Source organism: Protopterus annectens, chromosome 5.part1, assembly GCF_019279795.1.
Source record: "Protopterus annectens isolate FY-2018-M chromosome 5.part1, PAN1.0, whole genome shotgun sequence".
NCBI lineage: Eukaryota > Metazoa > Chordata > Ceratodontiformes > Protopteridae > Protopterus > Protopterus annectens.
Window position 1 is genome coordinate 370,693,351 of NC_056736.1, and position 16,222 is coordinate 370,709,572.

General features: G+C 46.7%; 1 protein-coding gene across 4 annotated transcripts in view; it reads right to left on the minus strand.

The window, feature by feature from the left end:
• STIM1 (stromal interaction molecule 1) overlaps positions 1-16,222 on the minus strand; it is a 2,200,738-nt gene that overhangs the window by 1,064,546 nt on the left and 1,119,970 nt on the right. For all 4 annotated transcript variants that reach the window (XM_044073040.1, XM_044073041.1, XM_044073042.1 and 1 more), the window contains exon 5: positions 12,505-12,620. In XM_044073040.1, coding sequence (XP_043928975.1) covers positions 12,505-12,620 — 116 coding nt within the window. The remainder of the gene's footprint in view (positions 1-12,504; positions 12,621-16,222) is intronic.

Below are 16,222 nucleotides of genomic sequence, written 5' to 3' on the forward strand. Positions count from 1 at the left end.
GGTCTTCTAACAAATGATGTTTTAGTAAGAAAATTCCTGTGGAATTTCAGCAACAGGAGAAACAAAAAAAGAAGTTATGTACTCACCATAACGTTCCATCTGATTAGGTAACTTCATTTGTCAGCAACCTGTGGGTTACGGATCCAAGCCAGCAGCATACCAAGCTAAAGATCCGAGCTCCAAGCTCCACCCCCTTTACCCATACTACTCTGCAACCTCTTTCCAATCCTCAGATCGTATTTACCACCTGCACAAACAACAAAACAAACTAACAACCTGAGAAAACCTGACTCAGAGACAAACAAAACTCGAACATCCAAACCTCGAGCTCAGCTACATAACTATTCACGTTATTATGAAGGAGGGAGGGACGGTTGCTGACAAATGAAGTTACCTACTCAGATGGAACGTTATGGGGTGTACATAACTTCTTTATCTGAAGCAGTTAACTTCATTTGATTAGCAACCTGTGGGACAGAGTCCCCAGCTACCCGAAATCTTGGGAGGTCCTCAAGGAAGAATACTCCGGAGCACTGCAGAGCCAAAAGCAGCCCTTCCTCTAGGCACCAAATCTAGCTTATAATGAGAAATAAAGGTGTGAGAAGACGCCCAGGTAACCGCTGAACAAATGTCATCCAGGGAAACTCTAGACCAGAATGCAGCAGACGTTGCCATGGAACGCGTAGAATGAGCATGAACTCCCATTGGTTCTGGCAAGCCAGAGTCTCTATATGCTAAGAGAATACAACTCAAAATCCATCTGGCAAGAGTCACTTTAGAAATCGGTTTCCCTAGAAAGGGTTTTGCAAAGGAGACGAAAAGTTGATAAGATTTCTGAAAGACAGCCGTCCTGTGTAAATAAAAACGTAACTGTCTGTGAGCATCCAGTAAATGAAGTTTATACCCCCCCCCCCCCGTTCTGGTAATTGGGGAAAAAATGGCAAATTAATGGATTGATTAATGTTAGTCTCGGAAGCAACTTTGGGAAGAAAAGAGGGATTAGTCCTGAAAGATACTCTGTCCTTGTGAAATACCAGGTACAGAGGTTTCATAGACAGAGCTTGAAACTCCGACACACTCCTGGCTGAGGTAATGGCTACCAAAAAGGCCGTCTTCCATGACAAGAAATTCAGATCAACAGAAGCTGCAGGTTCAAACGGAGGTGTGATTAACGCCTGAAGAACTAAGGTCATGTCCCACGGTGGGGATGAATTTCTAATAGGAAGTCTCAAAAGAAAGATACCTTTTAGAAAGGCCTTACAAATTCTGGTAGCAGTGAGAGAACCAAAGTTGTCCCCAATATGGAAATGGGAAATAGCAGTCAGCTGAACCTTTACAGTAGATGAACTGGCCCCCTGCTGAAAAATAAGAGACAAGAATTCTAGAACCGCTGAAATAGGAGCGGTAAAAGGATCCAAGTTCTTATGTGAAGCCCAAATGGAAAAACGTTTCCATTTACTATTGTAAATCTTCCTGGTACAGGGTTTATGTGCCGCCACCAGAATGGACTTGACTAGGGAAGAGATACCAGGAGTCCTGGCAATTACGGAAACTAGATCAGCCAAGCTGAGAGCTTGAGCTCATCCAGGTTCGGAGGGGCCATTCCCGAGGGGTGAGAGATCAGATCCGGAATGGGATCCAAGATCCAGAGAGGAGCTATGAGATGAGACCGTAGGCAGGGGAACCCGACTTGACGAAGCCAGAATGGGGCTATGAGGATAATCTTGTTCCCCAACCAACGAGCTTTCTGCAAAAATGTTGTTATCCGCGAAAGTGGTGGATACGCATAAAGAAGTCCGGGCGGCCAAACATGGACTAGAGCGTCTCTGGAGGCTTCCCCTAAAGGAGGAATTAGAGCAAAAAACTCGCTACACTTCACGTTGGAAGGCGATGCGAAGAGATCGCAGCAAGGCTGACGCCACTTGAGGAAGATCTGTTCCGCTACGGAAGAATTCAGAGACTACTCGTAAGGGGAGAGAATAGTTCTGCTCAATTTGCCCGCCAGAATGTTGGACAGACCCAAAATGTGCGTCGCTAACAGGAAATGGTTGGTAGAGATCGCCCATTCCCAAACTCTCATGGCTTCTCGGCAAAGAGGGTAAAACCAGGTTCTCCCCGTTTGTTGATATACCAGACCACTAACATATTGTCTGACTGGATCGCAACAGTCCCCGGAGGAAGGAAGGCATGAAGGGCCTGCAATGCTAGAAGGACTGCCCTCATCTCCAGTACATTTATATGTAGCATGGTCTCTGACTCCACATGCCTTGGACAGTCCTGCCTGCACAATGCCACCCTCACCCTAGGCAGGAGGCCTCCGTGGTCACTGTGGCCTGGGGTACGGGCATAACAAAAGGTTGTCCATCCCAAAGGGCTTGGGATTGGAGCCACCACATGAGGGAGTTCCTGCTGAGGGGAATCAGCAAGTTTTGCGGATGATGTAGAATGGACCACTGGACTTGCAAAGTCCACTGTAAAACCCTCATGTGCAGATGAGCGTAAGTGATGAAATTGATCATTGCCGTCATGGAACGCAAAGCTCTCAGGACTAACTCTGCTGGGGGAGCAGGAGACTGAAGAAGAGCTAGTATATGTAGAGTCATGCTGTGAAGTCTGTCTGGCGTTAGGAAAACCTTAGCCTGAAGGGAATCTATCCTGGCCCCTATAAAGTCTATAACCTGAACAGGTTGGAGGAACGACTTCTTGACATTTATAGTGATCCCCAGCTGGGATGATAAATGGAGGAAGAAGTCCCTGGCTAGAGAGAGTAGATGCCTGGTGGGGGCAGTGAGGAGCCAGTCATTTAGGTACGGGGAGACCTGTATGCCCTGGAGCCTCAGGTGGGCCACTACAACTGCCATGACCTCGATGAACACCCTGGGGGCTGTGGTGAGACCGAAGGGTAGGACCCTGAACTGGTAATGACTGGCACCTAGCCGAAAGCAGAGAAACCTCCTGGACAGTCTGTCCATGAGAATATGGTAGTATGCATCCTTGAGGTCTATGGAGCACATCCAGTCCTCCTCCTGCATGAGGGGCAGGATGGATTGGAGCGTGACCATCCAGAATTTCTCCTTGGCAACGAAAAGGTTCATTGTTGACAGGTCGAGAATTGGCCTTAAGTCCCCCATATTTTTTGGCACCAGAAAGAACCTGGAGTAGATGCCTGATCCGGACTGGTCTGGGGGCACATGCTGGATGGCTCTTTTTTCTAACAGCTTTTCTATTTCCAAAGCCGCGGCTTCCCTTTGAGAGGGTGGAACATCTGGGAGGCGCCTTGAGTAAGGGGGCTTGTTTATGAAGGGGATTGAATAGCCTCTGGATATTATCTGAAACACCCAGAGATCTGTTGTGATGGACTTCCACTGAGCCAGGTGCCTCGAAAAATGCCCCCCCGACTGCCTCCAGAGAGGAGCAGTTGGGCAACCCCTCAGGGCTGCTGCGTGGGTTGGTCGGAAAAGGGTTCCTGTGACCCGAAGTTCTTCGGACCCCCTCTGCCTCTGGGCCAGTGACCACCTTGTCCTCCTCTGCCTCTGGGGTAGGAGGAGTCCTGAGCATTCTGGGCCTGCTGAGATTTCCGGAACCACATCATCTTCTGCCCTCGCTGGTTCCTGGAGAAGGACCTTGGAGGGGTAGAGAAGCAAATTCAGATGGCTGTCAGCATTTTCCCGTCTTGCGGACGGTCTTCCCGAAAAGGGTAGACCCGTCAAAGGGTGCATTCATGAAGGACGCCTTGAAAGGTTCTGAGAAATTGCAAAGCCGAAGCCAGGCATGACGCCTTAAGGCGATACCCGACCCGCTAGCTCTAGCGGCTCCTTCCATGGCGTGGGAGAGTAGCCGTATAGACGTATTTGACACTGATTTGAGAGTGGCCATACGAGCCGAGAAAGTCCGTTTATCCTCAGCCAACATGGACTCTGGGGGAGACTTAGCGTACTCTTTAACCAGGTCCCGCTGCAGTCTGATTACATGGGTCAAGTAATTCAGTGCCCTAATAGAGAAGGTAGCTGAAGCACACATCCGCTTTCCAATACGGTCCACTGCCCGGGACTCCTTGTCAGGGGGGGTGGACTGAAGAACTGTTCTGAGCTAGTTCCTTTTTGGTGGCCGCCACCACCGTGGCATCTACAGGGGAACCCTTGCTCCACAAAGCTTTGTCTGCAGGGGGGCCCAAAATCTTGTCAGGCCTCCTGGGTATAGGCTCTACAGTGTCCGGTTCCTTCCACGCCCTGGTGGTAATCAGGTCGACCAGAGGGTTGGCCGGGGGGGGGGGGTGACACCCAAGAGGTAGATGGGCCTGTGTCGAACGCCTCCAGGAATACCGACTCATCCAAGGAAGGCTTTTTGGCGGACCCCACCCCCTTTGGCGGAGCATTTCCATAACGTCTCTGAAGGAGACGTCATCGGGGGGTGACTTGGGAGAACCTTCCCCTTACTCCAAATCGGTATCCTCAGTGAGGGACTCAGGGGAGTCCAAGTGCCTCCTTTTGCACAGGTGTTTGAGAGGAATCTCCTCGGGGGGGGGGGCGGACTGTCCGAAGGGGGCTCACCAACGGATTGGTGTTCCTCCAGGGGAACTGGCTGGGGCATCAACAACACAGGCTGTCCCTGGGACTGAATGATGGAGGGCAAACCGAGCTGCGAGGGAGTGGGGGCAGATCCTGAGGACAGAGCGAGGGGTCTCGATCCTCTAGAGAGAACCCTCTCCACAACGTCGAATGTCGAAGGGGAACCGGCCTCTCTAAGACAGGTGGCCGGCACCCTTGGATCCGACGAAGGGATCAGTGTTGGAGCCGAAGCGCTCGGATCCGAGTGGACTATGTGCTCCGACCACAACGGAGCCAAAGACACACTCGCCCCTTTTCGGTTCCGAGCTCTCGAAGCCGAGAGCCAGGCATCGGATCCAAAAAGGGATCCAATAGGCTCGAGGGCATGGCCGGCGTCGAGGGAGCAATAACCATCAGCCCTGACTCCGAGGCTCCTCGGATCGAAAGACTCCAAAACCCGGTAGTGGATCGGAGAAGGAGCTATCGGGGCAAACAGTGGAGCTAAACTCCCCCCACCCGGAAGGGGGGGGGGTGTTGCAGCTAAGTCTGTAAAAAGCGATGCATCATCCGGTCTATATCTGCCTCCGAGAGGCTTCTAGTAGATCTGGACGAGGCCGCTGAAGCCGGTTGGGAGAGCCAACGCAACGACCTCGAAGATGGTTGGGCCTTCTCCTCTGGCTCTGGAGAGAAGTGTGGGGAAAGGAGCCATGGGGAGGAAGGCTTGGAAGTCCTCGATGGTGAAGGGAGAACCTTGGCGGGAGGGGCCGAGGGGTCTAATTCGGCCTGCCATTTGTGGCTTCTCTCTCTCTGTCCCTTCTCTCTTTCCTATCTTTTTTGCCTACCTGAGATGAGGTGGGAGGGTGAGTCCCAGTCAGGGGAGGAGGGCCAAATGGTTGGGCAACCGCAGCTGCGGTTGTCACTACAGAGGGAGAGGAGGAAGAAGAAGCCGATTCAGCAGGTAGGAGGCCCGCCAGAATCAGCTTATTCTTCCTATCTCTCAAGGCCCAGAGATTAAAGGCTGTGCCAATTTGGCAGCCTGAGGAAAGATGGGCCACCCCCAAGCAAAGAACGCACTGTGTCTATCCGCTGGTGACAGCTTATGGTCACACTCAGCCAAAAGCTTATCTTTTCTAAGTGCACTATCAGCCATACCCACACTCTCACGCACACCTGAAGGAAAAAAGGGGCCTATTAGGTGATAGAGAAACGAAGGGTAAGAGGGGATATAGAGTAAAGTAAGAAGAAAAACGAATATCTATCAAAACAGAAAATACTACACACAAACACTCCAACAACTAAATACCCAATGTTTTATATATAAAGAGGAAAATACTAAACTCGCCTGGAGCTCGAGGAATCCCGTGCTTAGCAAAGCCGCGGCAAATGAGATCTGGGGATTGGAAGGAGGTCGCAGGGTAGTATGGGTAAGGGAGTGGAGCTTGGAGCTCGGATCTTTAGCTTGGTATGCTGCCGGCTCGGATCCATATCGGATACGTAACCCACAGGTTGCTGATCAAATGAAGTTAACTACTTCAGATAGGGACTTCAAACCTTGAAGTTCTTTCCCTTCTGCAAGTCCTTAAATAAGTCTGCAGCTGCAGAACCAAAAAGAGCAGATATATCCAGAGGTGCATTCAGCAATTTTGCTTTAATGTCATCTGGCAATGGTTGAAGCCTCAACCAAGAGTGTCTTCTAAATAGAGAACCAAAAGCAGCTGCTCTAGAGGATGCCTCAACAAAATCATAACTACATTTAACTGAATGCCTAGCCACTTGAGAAGAAGCTGCTAAAAGAGATGTAACCAGAGTTTTTAATTTCAGAATCTGGAAGTTCAGCAGGAGCTTGAGAGGCCTGAGAAAGTAGGGACAAAGAATACCTGGAAATACGAGTTTGGCAATTCACAGCTCTGATGGCTAAAGTGGAAGAATTATAAACTTTCTTACCAAGTCTTTCTAGAATCTTAACCTCTATCAGAAAGAAGTAATTTTGAGGAAGGAGATAACACTCATCTGAGGCAATGGGGACAACTGCTGGATCAGCCGAAGGGCACTTGTACAAGAATTTGCAGTCATCAGGCACCTTATAAAACCTATCTGGCCTTTTAGGAGCAGGTGCCTGTGAGTCAGGGGACTTGGATGCATTTCTTTCTTCCTCCAAGAAAGCTGGCATAACAGGAGGCACAGCAGAAGGGGAAGGAACTTCCATTTGTAGAAGATCATAATACCTTTTTTTGTGTTACTCTGAAATCTGTGAAGAGTCTCATTTACAAAAGTCCCTCATCTTATTAATGGTGTCCCCAAAAGAAATCTCTTCTACTGGTGAATCCCACCATTGGATTCCTCCTCTGGAGAGGCATATTCTAAAGGGATGGTAATTTATGTAGAATATGCTAAGGAATCCTCATCTAAGGAAGAATCATCCTCATCATCAGATAATACCTGTTCCCTAACTCTTTGAACAGGAGAGGAAGTGAAGGAAGGAACAGAGACAGCAAGGGAAGGCTTCAAAGCCAGCAGAGCCTTTATCACCACCCTGACAGAAGGTATCCCAAAACAGACTGCGCTGAGGAAGGGACCAGAGTATTTTTTTTTTTTTTTTTTTGCTTTTTCTTAGCATGCATTTCTGCATGATGAGAAATGGAAGAACCCGATGTAGGCCTAACGTTTATGACAGACTCTGGAATAAGTTCCCTAGCTGGAGTAGGAGGAACCCCCCTAGGGCTCTCAAGCACAATGAGCCATGGTTCCCCTTGACTATCCGAAATGGACGTCTGCCTGCCTCTGAGGACATGCCACTCTGGAATAAGATTCCCATTCATGTCAAGCAGAGCACCTCGCTGGCCTTCTTCAAGAGATATCTTGATGAGTGGATGGGTAACAAAGTTCACTCCAGGGATCATTCCAGTTGCCCTACTCGATATGGGCACTGTGAACTAATATTGGGTGGCACGGTGCCTGGGCAATTTTTTTTTGGGGCTAGGCTTGTAAAGGCTCCAGAGCCATTAGCCTTGTGCACACCTATGAATCTAGGTCTGAATCCTTAGCAGCAGTTCACGCAGAACCACCACACCTAAACTCTGAATGTACCACACTGTCTTCACTAACCTCAAGGGATATCTCGGCGGAAAGAGGTGCAGCCAAAGAGGATTCAGCCTAGGCTTGCCAACCTTCTTCAAAATCAGCTCAGCAGAACGACCCACAGAACCTTCCATAATGTCCTTAGCTAGACATTTAAGTCATTGATTCTCTAAATAAGTATTCAAAGCTGAAAGTCAGCAACATAAAGTTTTAGGGACAAAGGCATGACAGATGGAACAGGAGCGATGGTTGTGACGAGAGCCTAAGCTGAAAAGACAAAGATCATCAGTGTCTTTATGTGAAATCTGCCTTCCACACCTACACCTGCCCTTCCTGGATGACATGAAATAAATACTAAAGGCAGTAGCAAAGAAACAATTCCCCACTGGGGCACTTATCTGAAAACAGGCAGCAACCGACAGAATCCAGCATCAGACCGACGTACGAGTCAAATGTTCCGAATGGCGGTAGAAAAACTTAGAGGACTGCACATGCAGACGTCCTTTTATGGCTGACACTGTTAGCACATACATGTGACAATCCCACACACCTTGCAGTAGCTAAAAGCTATTGTATGCTGGCCGGACAGCGGGTCATTTGGGTGGAGGACTTCCCACATGTAAAAAATACTGCAACACTGAATAGAAGAACATCAACTACCGTCTTAGGAATCAGTAAAGAGCTACACTCTATAGGCCACAATCTACTTTCAGTTCATTAGAAAGGAGTTCATAGGTAGGTACTAGGCTATTGGCCCAAGGGCCTACGTAAGCCTAGCCAACAAGGTTCCTTGGCTTACGCCACCCAAGAAAGTTATTTTCCTGTGCCACTGTCGAGCAGAAACACAGAAGTGATCCCCGGGGTGTATTTCCTATTTCCCATCCACTCATGAAGATTTTTCTTAAAGAGTGCTAATGAAGAACTTTGCTTGACATAGATGGGTAGCCTGTTCCAGAGTATGGGAAGTCTCTGGGACAGGAATCGATCCCTTCAGCATGTCCTTTTTATTGTGGTGACAAGGTTTAGGTCTCTAGAGCGTGTAGCTCGGAGGGATTGGGATTTCTTTAGGTGGAGCATGTCCAACAGCTCTGGGTTTGACATAGCTTTATATGTTAGGCAGAGATTACCTCGGAGTAGGCGATATGCTACAGAGTAAAGCTGGAGTTTTTTGAGGCAGTCAGTGTAGGGCATTTGTTTGAGGCCAGTAATCCACTTTGTGAGGTACTTCTGTGGCCTTTCCAGCTGCTGCAGATGTCTTGTGAGGTACATTCCAAAAGGGGCGTTGTACTCTATAATGGGTCTAATGACTGTCAAGTAGAGGGGAACAATGACCTCTTTTTTCCTGGATGAGAACCCCTTTATGATGAGGTTTGCCATGTAGGACGACTTCCTGACTGCTGTGGTGATGTGACTATCAAAGGAAAGACTACTGTCCACCTGGGTCCCAAGGTCTCATCACGCATTCAGTGTTAAGTAGATTGCTTCCTATGTGGTAGTTCATGGGTACAGAGTTTTTACCAAAGGGGATGACACTGCACTTTTTGGCATTGAGCTTGAGGCCATGGCTGTGACACCAGGCATCTGTCAGCGATGCCCTTCTGTAGGATGTCCACATCATTTGGGGACTTGACTATGGCTCCTAGTTTGCAGTCATTAGCCAGAGGCCTTCTGTGTTAGCCTGTACTTCAGAGAAGTAAATACCAAACAGGAGAGGTCCAAGACAGAACCCTGTGTTACTCCACTTGTCACTGCTTTGAGGTCAGATTTGGAGTCTACAACTTTTACAGTGTGGGTTCTGTCAGTGAGCCAGTTGGCAACCCATCTTGTGACATAGGGATTTATACCTAGTTTAGTGAGTTTAGCTATAATTCCAGAATGGGGGATGGTGTCGAAAGCCTTGGCGAGGTCAAAATAGGCTGTGTGAACCACCTTACCCTCATCTACGGCTTCAGTGACTGCCTCAAAGAAGTTGATCGGGTTCAGGAGGCATGATCTGCCTTTCACAAACCCGAACTGGGTGGGATCCAGAGTTTGGAGGTTACCAATGTCTTTGCTTATGAGTCCCATGATGATACTTTCCATGGCCTTGCAGACCAGGCTCGTCAGGCTAATAGGTCGATAGTTCCCAGGATCGGTGGTGGCTCCCCCCTCTGTGGAGTGGGATAACTGTTGCTGTGCGCCATTCAGTGGGCACAAAGCCTGATGCGAGGCTATTATTGAACATGGTGCTTAAGTGGGGAGCCAGTTTGTTCTGAAGATCGTGTAAAACGCAGCCTGAGATGTTGTCTGGTCCCATGGATGCTGTGTTTTTGGCTTTAGAGAGTGCAGCTTTTACCTGCGTAGTTGTGATTACAGGGACTCTGCATTCTTCCTGTATAGATATGGGCCCTTTAGGAGGTGAGATGGGGGTAAAGTTAGCACTGAACCTATCTGCCAGGATGTTGGCAATATCAGTTGGTTCTGTAATTTTCTTGCCTTTGTGCTGTAACTCAGAGCAGATCTGGGTGTTGCCATCGAGATTCTTGACATAGCTATAGAATGCGTTGTAGTTGAGTGGAGATTTTGTTTTCGTAGCTAGCTTTGGAGGATCTTATAAGGGAACTCAGCTTCTTACTGAGGCTGACAAGGGAGCTCCTCCACTCATGGGATTTTACTCTCTTTTGCAACAGTTTCTTCCTTCTGTTGTACAGTTTGTTTATGGCAGGGGACCACCAGATTGGAGGATAGCATCTTGGTTCTGTTTGGGATAACACGATCCATGCACTCGTGTAACTGCTTATAGAGTGCACTTGTGTAGGATTCAGCAATCGTAACTGTATTGTCCATCTGCATAGGTGTCATGAAGTTCACCACTTCTGTATTAAGAAGCATGAAGTTGGCTTTGGAGAAATTTTTTACTGTGGTTTCCTCAATGGGAGGTGGGGGTGGGATGTGGATATCAAGGGTAATTAGCTTATGGTCGGATCGACCTACGAGGAGTTGACTTCAGGTGTGGAACACCAGTCACCCATGTTGGTAATGACTAGGTCTAAGATATTGTTGCCCCTGGTAGGGGTGTGGATAAGTTGATCCAGTGCATTGGAGTTTATGAATTCCAGAAAGCGTTGAGCTAAGGAGTTGGTACACGAGTAGTTTTCCCAGTTAATGGTGGGGTAGTTGAAGTCGCCCATTATTAGGGTGTTTGGTTGAACCCTAATATTTTCCAGTACACCAAGAAAAGAGGAGTGAGAATCCTGGGGCATGATGGGGGATCTGTAGCAAGCTACAATTTGAATTGCAGTTTTGCCCAGAGTTAGTTGCACTTGGATAACCTTGGATGCATTATGCTGAGCAACTAGCCTGGAGGTGTGGATATCCTTAATGAATATGGACACACCTCCGCCTTTGGTGTTTCAGTCCAGGTTACATGGCCGAAAAGTGTGGTATGAGTTATAGCCTGGTAGGTGCAGGGGTGCTCTCTGGAGCCTTGAACCAGGTCGCAGTCACTGCACAGATATCGATGTTCTCCATTTTAAGGAGTGCCTCGAGTGACTGCATTTTGAGATTTAGACTTCTAGCATTGAGTAGCATTACCCTCAGTTTTTGCTTGCCTGTTACTGTTATGGTGGTGAATTTGTTATCTGAACCTTGCCTAAAAAAGGCACTATAAGGGCAGCAAGAGCCTTAGCCAGTATCCGGAATCCCAGGGGCGACAGGTGCAGGCCATCTGTGGCAAAGCATCGTGGTCTGTCGACCATGTCATCCCAAGCAGGGATCCCCTCAGAATGACACCAGAAGCTTAGCCAATTGTTGAAGTCAATCATTTTGTTCTTGTACTGCGGTATCACTCTTGACGATGGCAGACTACCACTCAGGGCCAGGGTCATACCTGCCTGGGCTACAAGATCAGAGAGCTCTTCCATGTCTCTTTTCATGTAGTCCAGGGAGGTACGTCTCAGGTCATTCACACCAACATGAACAATGACAGTCATATTTGTACTTGTTGTGGAGTGACCTGAGTGCGTGGGTTATGTGGCGGATCCTGGCACCCGATAGGCAGCTGACAGTAACCTTCTCCTTGTTTAGCCTGGTGAGTGGGACATCAGTGTGCCTGACTATAGAGTCACCTATGACTAGTGTGTTGGGTACGTTGTTTTGCCTTATTGGCTGTGGTTGAGTGGCACACTGAGTCTGTGGGCTATGTGTCATTTGGTTGTGTTGGGGGATGGAGGTTGCTTGCGCTTCTGCTTTGGAGGTCTCTGTTGCTTAGACAGATTATTATTGAGAGCCTCCGTGAATGTTTTTGTGTTACTATGTGTGGATTTTGGTGGTGTAGATTTAGTGAGACTATGTGATGAGTGTGGTGTGGTGCAAATGTTTACCTTCTCCTCATGACTGTCAAGTTCAGTCTTGGTTGGAGAGAGCTTTACCTCCAGTTTGGCTAGATAAGTGCATCTCTCACAGGTTGTAGTGTTGGGTGACCTGTACCAACACAAAATAATTTTTACCAAATGATCAGAAATGCAGATAATGTAAGCCATGTTAGAAAATTTCTCAAAATGCATCTAAAAGTAGACTGTAAATGTGTCTCTTATGACAAACCTGGTTAGTAAGGATTCATATTTAACAACTGTCTCAACATCCAGAGTCACAGCTGGCACATCAAGCACCAGTATCCAGTCTCTGATCTGGTTCCTCAGCTCATCATTTAAAGAGCGAAATAAACAAATACATAAAAAAATGGTCCTCTCCCTGTGGCAAGCCAGATCCTTGCCTACTCTGCTCTTAAGTAGTCTTTTGGTCAAAATATACAGACAGGGTATGCACTGCAGTCAGTATTCAACAGATAAAACAAAATCTTTGTAACATGAAGGACAGCTGTATGCAAAGCATAACTTACATAGTGGGGGTCCAAAAAGTACAGTATCAAGAGCTTTCAGCTGTAACTTCTGCCGTTGACTGCGATCGGTAATTTTTAACACTGTTCCAGTTAATGTGGCATTGTTCACTGCCAATCTGCAGAAAGGAAGCAAACAATTGACAGTACAGTATCAGACTAAACATGCAAAATCAAATGGCACATGACATGCTTATATAATACTCTCCTGTTCTTTTCAGACATTAAAAGAACCACCTTAAATCTCTTTCATGCAGTGTTTTTACATTATTACCTCTTCGGGAAATCTATCTGCAGTTACTTACCACCCGAAAAGATCAATCCATAAAGCTCTCCTGAGCAAATGGATGTTCAAATGGTGTTCTCTTATTCTCGCATATCTGCTTTCTGATACTACCTACATGGACTTAGATGATTCCTGTGAGGTATTTCAATGTAATGCCACCTACTCCCCAAACACTCTTTTCTTCTTAAGACTGTATGTTAAGTTCTTCTAGCTGATCTTAACAGTGCTATTGATCCATTTTTTTGTAAGTGGACTTTGAACTGTGTACATTTTATGTGCTTGCAAAGATGAGGTCTCCATTACTGCACATCATAGTCTATGTAGGCATATTACCAACTTCCAACGAAGAATAAAAGATGTGTTCTCTACTGCTGGTGCTTCTTCCTTTGCATCCTGGTATTCTGACAAGTCCAATATTTCTTCAACCATACTAAGCCTCTTTGCGCTTTATGATGAACTTTAATGCTGGTATCAGCTCTGCTACAATATGCTCCATAAGATGCAAATCAGTCTTTCCACTGATAAGGTCCTTTACTTAAAGCCCATATTAGAATTATCAGAATTGACAAAACCCACTAAACTAACTTATAAAACTCCTTAAAATAGTTTATTCCAAGCCTGATGTGTAGTATAGTGGGAAAAAGCTCTATGTCCTAGGTAACCAGAGTTCTCCGAACAATGGACAAGCTGGTGTGAAAGGAAAGAAATAATGAGGCTATGCCTGCTTGTCTCTCTTAGGAAGGAGGAGGAATTGTCTGCATATGCCCTGAAAATACACCACATTAGATTCTTTAATGCAAACTACAGAAACAGAGATGTACTGTTGTTAGGGAGCAGAGTCTTTGTGAGTTAAGTCAGTGGTAAAAACAGGTGGCACACCTCACAATGGCCTAACTACTAAACTCCCTAGAATGACTATTGGTATACATGAAGTTATAAAGATCTCCTTAATGGAGGCTATAGAAATAGGAGTTATGTACTTACCATAACTTGGTATACATGTTGTCCTCCTTCATTCTTCCTCACCGATGGGTCTCTGATCTGATCCTCGGATCCGGCTCAGCCACTTCTCCCAGACTTCAGATCTCAATCTCGAGCTCCTCCCTCCTCCCATAATGCACCACGTCATCTCTAACTCCTCAGATCAAGTTTGCTGCTTATGCCTACTAATTTATAACAGGATGGAGGAGAAGCAACAACATCTGAAACCTTGGAACTTGACATCCCTGTAATGTACCATATCCATCTAGAAAACTAGGCCGAGGGAAGGGGAGGAAGAATGAAGGAGGGTAACACATATACCAAGTTATGGTAAGTACATAACTCCTAATGACGTTATCCCCTTCATTCTTCCTCACTGATGGGTACAGTCCCCAGCTACATGATTCTTGGGAGGCCCTCAAGGAAGGATACACCAGAGCTCTATCAACCCAAGGAAGCTCTACCCTGGAGACAATGTACACTTGTAAGGGCATCACAAGGGTACAAGTCTTACAGCAAACAACTGCAGCACAGACTTCAACAGAAAAATTTAAAGAGAAGGAAGATCAGATGAGGTATATGTAGAGATAACAGAGGAGCTCTCAGAGGGTCAGCCAAATCTAGACAGTTTCTAGTATAAACCAGCTTAAAAAATAGTCAATAAACTAATCAGATGAGAGAGACACAAGCTGCTGCACGTGATGTTTAACAGAAAAAAATGTGAGGGCACAGCAAAAGATGGCTCCAATGTCTGAAGAAAGATTCAGACAATCTGGATGAGAGACCATACATTAGGAACCAAGACAACAGGCTAAGTCTGTATGCTAGACCACTAGCCATATGTGATGTAAGGAAAGGACTGAAGATACAAGCCCATTCTTAGAAATTCATAGCCTGTCCACAAAGAGGGTAAGAAAGGTTCCTCTGGGGAAAAAGGAATGCCACACTACTGACCTAATAACAGTATGCAACGTAATAGTCCCTAGGGGGAGAGCACCCTAAAGATTATGCAAAATTCGAAAAGGGAAAGCGGGTATTCACATCTCTAGGATGTAGAAATGAAACTAGGCATCTGCAACAGAGCACCTCACCTAGTTGCATTTTCCAATGAAGTACTTTTGCACCTCCAGCGGAAGGTGTCCGAGATCACAGTGGCTAAGGAGAAGGAAGAGACAGCTAGACTAGAAGAGGGGTAGTCTGATATGGACCACTAGCAGAAATGACATTTGCGAAGTACAGTGGATTTTTTTTTTTTTTTTTACATCTGCAGGCTGAGAATGAAAGGAGCAGACCATCAACCTGCCAAAAACTCCTACGGAAAAACTGTATATGAACGTTTTGGTAAGTTGATATGTGACTAACAGTATGTAAGGTCAGAACTGCTGAGGGACAACAAGGGACAGAATTCCCTTACTGGGTTGCTTAAAGATGTACCATGAAGAATAAGCAAGATACAGTCTGTTCCACGGAATACAAAGGGAGCAGACTCCTAGACCTTGAGTACTGGGAGTAGATATGACTAGACAGCTTTACTGAAAAGCGCAGGGATCTACAGATTTGAAAGAATAATAGGTAATCCCTGGCTGGGAGAAGATGCCATCAGGATAAGGTAATGGAAGAATCAGTTACCTAAACATGGAACAACCAGGATGCTTGGAGCTCAGGTGAACCACAACCACTGTCATATCATAGGCAAACATCCTGGGGGGGGGGGCTAAGGTGAGTTTAAGAGAAGAGGAAAGCGCTGAACTGATATGATATGCAATAGATTAGTATTAAACAGGGAGAATAAAATCTAGAATCTTGACCTCAGCCCACTGCACCCGGAGATCCCAGGTGGTCTCCCCCATCCAATAACTAACCAGGCCCGAGCTTACTCTGTCTCCAAGATCAGACGAGCTTGTGCACATCCCAGATGGTATGACTGTAGGGTTTGTAAGGTACATATTTAAACATATAAGTTAACTTGTCAGTGATATATATAGCGTGAGAGAGAGAGTGTGTAGGAGAGGCATCTCCTTGGGCCAAACCAGGGAGAAGAACCCCAATGTCCACACCACAACTTCATACGATCATAAAAGTTCAATAGACCAATGATCCAAAGGTTTAGCAAAGCATACCAAAGGGAAACAGGGGAACCCCTCGCAAGAAGGGGCCAGAGGGTGTGGTATACACAAAAAGGAGTCTGAGAAGAGCAAACAGCGGGAAGCTTGTCTGAACTCAACAGAATGGTGACAAATCATGAGTTAATATCCTTAAATGAGAGTCACAGGAATAAGTAATAACACGGAGGCAGAGATTGGAGGCCAGATCCCCAACACTGCTCCCATAGCTGTCGGAACGGTCTCTCCTGTTAATCCATCCATGCCTACCTCAAAGGAAGAGAGGAGGGGAGAGAGCAACAACTCAAACTCTCAACTGTATAAACATAGGTATTTGTGCCTAAAAGGCAGA